This window comes from Pygoscelis adeliae, unplaced genomic scaffold, assembly GCF_000699105.1.
Source record: "Pygoscelis adeliae isolate BGI_AS28 unplaced genomic scaffold, ASM69910v1 Scaffold4, whole genome shotgun sequence".
NCBI lineage: Eukaryota > Metazoa > Chordata > Aves > Sphenisciformes > Spheniscidae > Pygoscelis > Pygoscelis adeliae.
In genome coordinates, this window is record NW_008824986.1 from 17,789,314 (window position 1) to 17,799,112 (window position 9,799).

Sequence of the window (9,799 nt, forward strand, 5' to 3'; positions counted from 1 at the left end):
ACCAATACTTTGGTGGAAGCAGTTTTGGCAATTTAGCCACTCTGTCATTCTTAGGGATGGCTAGAACCTTCTGGGAAACTATTTCCTCTGCACAACATCTAAACAGGACATCCAGCACCAGCAATTTTTACAGAACATACCGTGATGAATATTAGAGTCAGGCAAAGAATGGAAATACGTCTGCAAATCCCCATCTGTCTAGGTTGCGTGGGGCATTTTATAAAAGCATAACTCCGGGATCAATTCTGGCAATGGTTTGCGTATGTATTCACTTTACTACACAAAGCCCTATTGAAATGAACCAGAAACTTGTACAGTGCATTTCAAAGGGACTCTGCAAAACACTAAGCAACAACTGTGCAGAAACAATAGCTCATAATAATGCCAGAGCTGCTGGTGCATCCTGTGTTCTCAGTGCAGCACCCTGTGAGCCATCAGTTGTTGTATTCACCTTAAAAAATTCAGGGAAATAAAATACAAAACCAATATTAAAAGTCTGGCATCTTTCCATGAAAACCAGGAAAATTCAACGTTGCCAAGCTGAGGAAAAGCAAGCTTGAAAGAAAACAAAAAGACCCCAAAAGCAAGGATCTTGAATAAAATGTCTAAAAGAGACATGGTCCGAACATGTGGCACTTCAAAAAGCCTCTCGTGAGAGTTTCAAGTCTGTAAGACTCAAAGTTGGCACCCTTTAGAATTATCAAAAAGAAGAGTTTCAAACACAACGGTACCTGGAGAACATCCTGATCACACCATGGAAAATGCTGAAAACCAGAGCAGGTTAGCTGTCAGCACGTGTATTCGAATTGCTCTCGCTGTGCTGGGTTCAGGCTATAAGGTCCCTGGGACAGACTGCGGCTCCCTCTGCGTTCGTACAACACAGTCAGTGTACTGTCAGTGCTTAACAACACAAACATTTTATCATTTCACCAAGCTCTAAGACACATGGAGGTGGATGCTGATGGGGTTTCTATTATGCCATCTACTGACTAGTTTTAGCACAATGGCTTTAGATGTCCTATGCAAATCCTACTTCTCACTGGGGCAATGAGTGAAATGGCTGAAGATATTTTAAGCAACATTAAAGCCTATTTATAGTCACATCTCCTTTCCTTCCAGCATCCACTGGAGGATGCTGAGTGCTTCTAAATACTCTGCCTGACCTGATGTGTCACATCAGAATTAAAACTTTAAGAATCCCTGAGAATTCTGATTTAATCTAGGAAACCACTCCCAACACGCAGAGTGTGAGAAAGAATTGCTCCACTTCTTACAGATATGCCAGCATTGCTTCACCGTGGGAAACAGTTTCAGGCATTTTGGTTTTTAATGGCACTCTGGGCATAGATGCATGGAACATGCTCTTTATTTCCCCTCCTCTGTACAGTGCAAATTGACAGTTCAGTATCATAAAAATAAAAAAATAAAGTATCAGCATTCACTCATTATAGCTCTTCCAGTTCATCCACATCATAGCTTTTTCTTTGCAAAGTGAGGAACAATGCCAGTGTCATCCTGAAGCAGATGGCTGCCTTCTTCCTTCATTTTCAGACTCTCTTCTGCAAGCTGGGATAGATACTTCTGCAATCACAACAAAAACAAAGCATTGTTACCAAAACTGAAAATATTCATCATGGGATGCTTTATGCCTTTTCAGAGCTTTCACACTCTCCCAGCATCTCAAAAGGGAAGAAGACACATAGAAGCCCCATTTTGGTGAAAATTCAAGCCAGGAAATATAGCTGTGTCAGGCAAACTACCTTAATACATGGAGAGCCTCAGAAGTTCAGTGATTTACTCTGTACCACAAGGGGAACTGGTGAGAGAACCAGGAGGACCATGACTCCCCATCAGACTGTGTAACTAGGCCTCACCTTTTCTCCTCTCAAACTCTCTACTCCCATATGCTATAGGGCAGGAACTAACTCCTGAGTGAACTGAATTATGCTAGTATAAGACTGGTGTGTCAGAAAATACATGCAGTTTCTGAGTCACAATTTAAGGCATATATATTACGTTTTCAGCGTGTCCAGTTCAGAGATATACCTTTTGCACAAGAACATTTGTTTTAAGGAAATAATCAAACTCAGTAATAGTTAACACAATTTAGCAGTCTAGCTAGAGTATTTACATTTATTGTGTTTCTCTAAGATAAAGCCTTTCAGTGCTTCAGGTACTCAGTGTGATTTAAAAATACACACATGGCCAGTGAGGCTTTCAGTCTTTTGGCAGTGCTCTCAGTTGGCAAAGCTGCACACAAAATGGACGATGAACTGGTGTGGGTCTGAAAATGGTACCCTAAGTATTTATTCAAGGTCAACAGACCCAGAAATGGATGGAAAGAAGCTTCTGCAGCAGCAGCTAGTGTAGAGAGACACATAATAATGTAGGGATGTTCTTATTAATGACCTATAGAAATACCACATGCAAGAATAACTGACCTGCACGTTATTAGGATCATAAAACTCTTTTCTAGCTGATTATCCATTCTGATTTGTTTTGAAAAGACCATCTCACATCACTGCAAAATTTTATCTACTTGCAGGATTCCCCCAGAGTACAGTTCACTCTTTGGCATCCATGGGGAAGAGGTGAAATGAGAAATGGATGCAAAAAACCTAAGGGCTGTGTTAGGACTGCCAGGTTGTCTCACGTAAATACAAGTTTTGGATGTAAGAGGTACATCTGAAAGGGACTCAGTAATGGTAACGAATGGGCGTACCTGTGACAAAATGACGACTGCACCCTTGTAACTCTGAATATAGAGATTTGGCTGTGGAAATTACACAACTCTCAGTCTTGATCCCTGGGTACAAAATTCCATGTGGCAGAAAGCCAGAGTAAATGTTACAGTAGTATACACAGATATAGGGTCCATAAAGGCTGAGAGAAGTGATCCGTACACCATGAACTGTAATAAATCACTAACGCTTGTCATTGGATCAGATAACCCATGCATTTTTGTTTTTTAATGATTACCCACCAAAATAAGACTGAGGTTTAGCCACCACCTTTAGCTGATGTTGTCAGCTATCATGAATACCACAAACACCAGTTTTGAAGTTCATAGACCAGACATTCAGATTAATTAATAGCAAAATGACAGTCAAGGCAAAAATTTTTTTCATTTAAATATAAGGTTTGATGAATACTGCATAAAGTCAGTGGAAAACAGTATGAAATGCTGCACTGAGTTGCCAAGGTAGTTTACACCAGATGAATCTGACAGCTTTTTGTGGTAGTGGTGGGAGGGATGGCCAAATGATGGATTTTTTGGACATGGAAAATGCAGTGGATCTGTACATAGAAATACCACCTGGGAAAATCATTTATTAAGCTGAAGAGAATGGAAAATTACAAAAAGTCTGCGAGGCTGACAAAGAAACAGTTGAATTTTTTTCAGTGATTGCCGTTCTTCAGGGGGCACCATACTCAGATGACGTTGACTACTTTACTTCAAGACAAATCATCATCTAAGCAAGGTTTTTGGAAGAAAACTGGTAAACAAACTGTTTAGTTTCACAGTCAAATCCAAACACTGAACATATATTTTGGATGTTGCTCCACGGAGATCACATGAAAGACGACAAGTAGCACGTCAACTATAAAAGACTCATAGCCATGAGAGCATTTGGGACAATGTCGTTGTCATTGGACAACAGTATTTGTCATGTAGGCAAGATGACAGAAAGACAGTCTGCAGCAGCAGTCCCATAGCTTCACATACAGTAAACGTTAGAGTCCATAGTTCTTATGTCGATAGATATACTCATTAAATTGCATCATCACAGAAGACTGACATTTCTTGCAAGTGCATAAATAAGCATTACTGCAACTAAAAGGGTTCTAGTAATACAGAACAATTATTTAAAATTTGCTGAGTTTCCACTTGAGTGGGCAAAAGTTGGATGAGACATTTACTTCCGCCATTTAGTAACGTAAGAGGTACGGCTCGACAGAACAGTCTGTTTTCATTACCATATTTGACAGATTTAATTTGAATAGCTTTTGTGGTCTTTGTTCTTTTATCTCAAGTCAGTGTTAGATATCTACCACAGTGCTCATGGGAAATGTCTTAACGGGGAGAAAAAAAGTTTTTTTTTCACACTGATTCAGTTTTAGTTGGACCTTTTTTTCTATTACTTCAACAAAATAACTTAGAAAATGAAAAAAAATCCCTCTTCTTCCCATGGGACCAGTTGCCAGGGGCAGGGGCTGGAGTTGCAATCTTTGCTTTAGCATGAGTTTCTTTGGGGCAGACTCGCATGGGGAACACAGCCTGCACTGAGTGGTGCCATCTCTGGTGAATCCCTCTGGATTTTTTTGTGTGAAGCAAAAAAAGGCATGCAAACCAGGCACCTGTTTTTCAAGTTTACACTTGGAGGATCCATTATTAGCAAGCATCACAGCTCTGCAGGCGCAGTCTTTGAGAGCCAGAGGCCTTTGTATGATTACAGCTACGTAACTTCAGGGAAGTCAAGAAGAAAATTCTCCCAGAGAAATTATTTCACTCTGAGTTTCACTAGAAAAGCCAATGCCCACTAGCCAGCTAGGAAAAGATAATTATTATTTGAAGAGAAGCAGAGCTCCAGCATTTACTATGGGCAGAGGGAAGGAACAGAGAAAGAAGGAGCAGCTTTGCTTTGGTCTTTCGTGACTTTTGCTGAGAGTATGCGAATGCCAACAAAAGTGTCCTCATGACATGCATGAGGAGTCCTCAGCACAGGACAGTTAATGCTCATGCTGCCATGACTGATACTATCAACTGTGCATCTGAAAAGTGATAAGGTAGGGTCTTTTGATTGAACGGCAAGCACCCGTGGTCTCTTGTGTGCTGTTATCAAGTGCTGATATGCTTATGGTATATTCTTATGGAAACCATACAAGTAATTACATGCTTCTGCATATCTTTATGGAAATTATTCAATAGTGGTGTTCTGCGTGGCTGAACTGCTGTGCTGTTCTGTAGCACAGGGACGTGATTTCAGCAGGTCACAGGAAATGCCTCGGAGAGTCTGTGCGTCACAAAGTACTGCGTGCTGAAACAGGCTGCAGAAATTCACGCTAATGCAAAAATAAATCTGGCAACATTATTAAACAAGTGGCATGTTTAATGCTTCTGAAATTAAGAAATAAGAAAGGCTGCTGCTGGGCTCACTCCCAATGATGGAAACCTCTGGGACCCTCAAGAACAGAGAATTAAAGATCTGAGTTGCATGCTGTGCCAGTGACAAGGACCAAATGTAGATAAAAAGATCAAATTATCACCTGGCCCCATTTTATTTATGATTCTGTTGTGGTTTAACCCCAGTCAGCAACTAAGCACCACAGAGCTGCTTGCTCACCCTTCCCCACCACTCCCAGTGGAATGGGGGAGAAAACTGGAAGAGCAAAAGTAAGAAAACTCGGGGGTTGAGATAAGAACAGTTTAATACATTAAATATTATAATAATAATAATTATGATGATGATGTAATGGAAAGTAAATGAGAGAGAGAGAGAAAAAAACAAAAACCCAGGGAAAGAAAAAAAAAGTGATGCAACCGCTCACCACCCACCGACCGACACCCAGCTAGTCCCCAAGCAGCAATTGCTGCTCGCCGGTCAACTCCCTCCAGCTTATATACTGAGCATGATGTCACATGGTATGGAATATCCCTTTGGCCAGTTTGGGTCAGCTGTCCTGGCTACACTCCCTCCCAGCTTCTTGTGCACCTCCTTGCTGGCAGAGTATGGGAAGCTGAAAAGTCCTTGACTTAGTATAAGCACTGCTTAGCAACAACTAAAACATCGGTGTGTTATCACATTATCCTCATGCTAAATCCAAAACACAGCACTGTACCAGCTACTAGGAAGAAAATTAACTCTATCCCAGCTGAAACCAGGACAGATCCAGAAGTTGATTTCAAGGATCTGGGAGTAAGAAATTAGTGTGCTAAGATTTGGAACTACTGAAAAGTTTTGCTTATCTAAATTTCACTTCATCTGAATTCTGTCCACAGAATAAAAACTAATTTTTTGTAGCATCATCTATCTTACGCACAATCCACCCCATGAGCTAGTTGTTAGCTAGCTTCAAGTGTGTTTTTACCTGAAGATTTTTGTAGTGAACAGTACTTCTGCAGTGACTTGTCTTTGCGGCCTCTTCATTTGTGTAGAAGAGTCCACAGAGCTTGCAGTAAAACCCAGTTCTAGGCACCACAAATTCCACACCTATTGAGAAATTCTGAATTACATTAAAATGTCAGTTGAAACCCTTCCCCTCCATAATAAACTTGTTTTCAAAGAAAAATGTTGCTGTTTAGTTAAATAACATAGATATGAAGACTGAATCCTGGATTCACTTCTCTCATTTCCCTAATTTTGCAATACTGAGCTGCAGTTTAAAATCCCGTGCATTGCAAATATACCTTCCACTTGTCTCTTAGATACTAGACATATTTAAAAATGTACCTTCTCACGCATAATATTGACTGGAAACTTCACTGTGTAACCTCAAGGGCTAGAATAGCAATAGTACTTATTAGCAGTAAATTCATGCTTAAGTTACACAGATTGCTCTTTAGGATGTACTTCTTCATGAGGTGTTTTACTCATGATCAGTGTTTACACAGTAAAACCAATACTTTTGCTTATACTGAAAGTATAATCAATACTTTTATGACAACGACTTTTAAATTACTAAGTATTTTTCATACATATTTCATATATAGTCCAAGGGAACTTATTTCATCTCATCAGCGACATTAACAGCTATCTTTTACCGTTCATCTGGAATGAAATTAGCAATGATCTATCATCAAAAGCCCATTTCTTTCAACAGCTACCCCTCTGTCATATACCTTGTTCCTTCACTTTCCTCACATCTGTTCTGAAAATAAATACGGCAAGTAGCCTTAAAGTGACATCTTGTTGTAAGCTCTAGGTATTGCAGTGGGCGGCATTGCAGGCCGAGGGTGGCCTGGGCATCTGAACGTACCCAGGGGAATGCTGAGCTCGGTGAAGACGTCCTCTTGTTCCCAGCCTGGCGGAGAGTGCCTTCTTTTAGACTCTACCTCTGGGTATTCCAGAGATCTTATTTCCAGGTACCTAGAATTTGCTTAACAAATGAATAAATGTATTGAATGAAAACAGTTTATTAATGTAAACAGACATTTGTAGACTTCTTGGGAACACTTTCTGGGTGGATCTATAAATGAAGTAAAATCTGGAAAAAATGCTCTTCCATTCAAATCAGAGGCCTACTCAATGCATCTCCAACAGCTGTACCACACTGTGCAGTCACCCCTATTTCTCCCAGTATACCATTTTTCTATTTCTAATTTCACTTTCATTATGTTTTTTCTTTTCATATTTTAATCTCTAAATAGATCTATAACATTATATGTGCCTCTGGCACAAGCATGGTCCGACTGCAGCTCCATAACCACGTATGGTATTGCATGACCAGTGATGGAGCTGGGCTAACACAGGGGCTGCTGAGAAAGGGGGGGCCAGCAGGACCTGCTGAGAGCCAATCCCCAAACTGCCTAAGGAGCTGCTCGGGCAGAGCAAACCTTCCTCTGGTAGGACCCCTGCAGCACCATTGTTATCTTCTCCCTGGAGCCACTCTTCTCCCATCCTCAGCTCTCCAAGGGGTAGTTTCTGCTTTATGGCTCTTGGCCACTTAAAGATTTTGGTTCCTGGCTAGTAGGGATGGGATGGTTCGCCCCTGCTGACCGACACTAATGGACACAGGCAGAAGATTCAAGGTGTGAAAAACAGTGGATTGATTTGCTGAGGCAGATAAAGCCAGTCAAAAGAACAGATGCTCTCCCTTCCCAACATGTGAATTGCTTTTATTTAAAAAAAAAAAAAATTTGTTATCACAGAGCAACAGAATTACAGATAAACTGGTCTGATTCCTATTCTTCAGTTCTTACATCAAAGAACTAGTTCCCTTACCCTGACAAAATTTCTACTGCATTGCAAATTTCACCTAGATAAGGGATATATTTTCTCATAAAACAAATATATTTTTGCCCAAACCAAACCCTTCCTGTCTTTCAAGTCTGTAGTTCAAAGATCTGCAATTTCTGGCTTATAAGAATGAATTTTTCTTCATTGTTTTAAATACATCTATTACATTATTTAAAAGAAAATAATATAAAATCCTGACTGGTTGGCCCATCCCCGAAAAGTGTCCTCATGACATGCATGAGGAGTCCTCAGCACAGGACAGTTAATGCTCATGCTGCCATGACTGATACTATCAACTGTGCATCTGAAAAGTGATAAGGTAGGGTCTTTTGATTGAACGGCAAGCACCCGTGGTCTCTTGTGTGCTGTTATCAAGTGCTGATATGCTTATGGTATATTCTTATGGAAACCATACAAGTAATTACATGCTTCTGCATATCTTTATGGAAATTATTCAATAGTGGTGTTCTGCGTGGCTGAACTGCTGTGCTGTTCTGTAGCACAGGGACGTGATTTCAGCAGGTCACAGGAAATGCCTCGGAGAGTCTGTGCGTCACAAAGTACTGCGTGCTGAAACAGGCTGCAGAAATTCACGCTAATGCAAAAATAAATCTGGCAACATTATTAAACAAGTGGCATGTTTAATGCTTCTGAAATTAAGAAATAAGAAAGGCTGCTGCTGGGCTCACTCCCAATGATGGAAACCTCTGGGACCCTCAAGAACAGAGAATTAAAGATCTGAGTTGCATGCTGTGCCAGTGACAAGGACCAAATGTAGATAAAAAGATCAAATTATCACCTGGCCCCATTTTATTTATGATTCTGTCGTGGTTTAACCCCAGTCAGCAACTAAGCACCACAGAGCTGCTTGCTCACCCTTCCCCACCACTTCCAGTGGAATGGGGGAGAAAATTGGAAGAGCAAAAGTAAGAAAACTCGGGGGTTGAGATAAGAACAGTTTAATACATTAAATATTATAATAATAATAATTATGATGATGATGTAATGGAAAGTAAATGAGAGAGAGAGAGAAAAAAACAAAAACCCAGGGAAAGAAAAAAAAAGTGATGCAACCGCTCACCACCCACCGACCGACACCCAGCTAGTCCCCAAGCAGCAATTGCTGCTCGCCGGTCAACTCCCTCCAGCTTATATACTGAGCATGATGTCACATGGTATGGAATATCCCTTTGGCCAGTTTGGGTCAGCTGTCCTGGCTACACTCCCTCCCAGCTTCTTGTGCACCTCCTTGCTGGCAGAGTATGGGAAGCTGAAAAGTCCTTGACTTAGTATAAGCACTGCTTAGCAACAACTAAAACATCGGTGTGTTATCACATTATCCTCATGCTAAATCCAAAACACAGCACTGTACCAGCTACTAGGAAGAAAATTAACTCTATCCCAGCTGAAACCAGGACAGATCCAGAAGTTGATTTCAAGGATCTGGGAGTAAGAAATTAGTGTGCTAAGATTTGGAACTACTGAAAAGTTTTGCTTATCTAAATTTCACTTCATCTGAATTCTGTCCACAGAATAAAAACTAATTTTTTGTAGCATCATCTATCTTACGCACAATCCACCCCATGAGCTAGTTGTTAGCTAGCTTCAAGTGTGTTTTTACCTGAAGATTTTTGTAGTGAACAGTACTTCTGCAGTGACTTGTCTTTGCGGCCTCTTCATTTGTGTAGAAGAGTCCACAGAGCTTGCAGTAAAACCCAGTTCTAGGCACCACAAATTCCACACCTATTGAGAAATTCTGAATTACATTAAAATGTCAGTTGAAACCCTTCCCCTCCATAATAAACTTGTTTTCAAAGAAAAATGTTGCTGTTTAGTTAAAT

The 9,799-nt window shown here is 40.5% G+C and overlaps 1 protein-coding gene across 1 annotated transcript in view; it reads right to left on the reverse strand.

The window, feature by feature from the left end:
• Window positions 1-1,346: 1,346 nt before the first annotated feature.
• The window catches only part of RBM20 (RNA binding motif protein 20), a 29,811-nt gene continuing 21,358 nt past the window's right edge, over window positions 1,347-9,799 (reverse strand). The window contains 2 exon segments of the mRNA XM_009326053.1: window positions 1,347-1,581; window positions 9,580-9,701. Coding sequence (XP_009324328.1) covers window positions 1,471-1,581; window positions 9,580-9,701 — 233 coding nt within the window. The 3' untranslated portion in view covers window positions 1,347-1,470.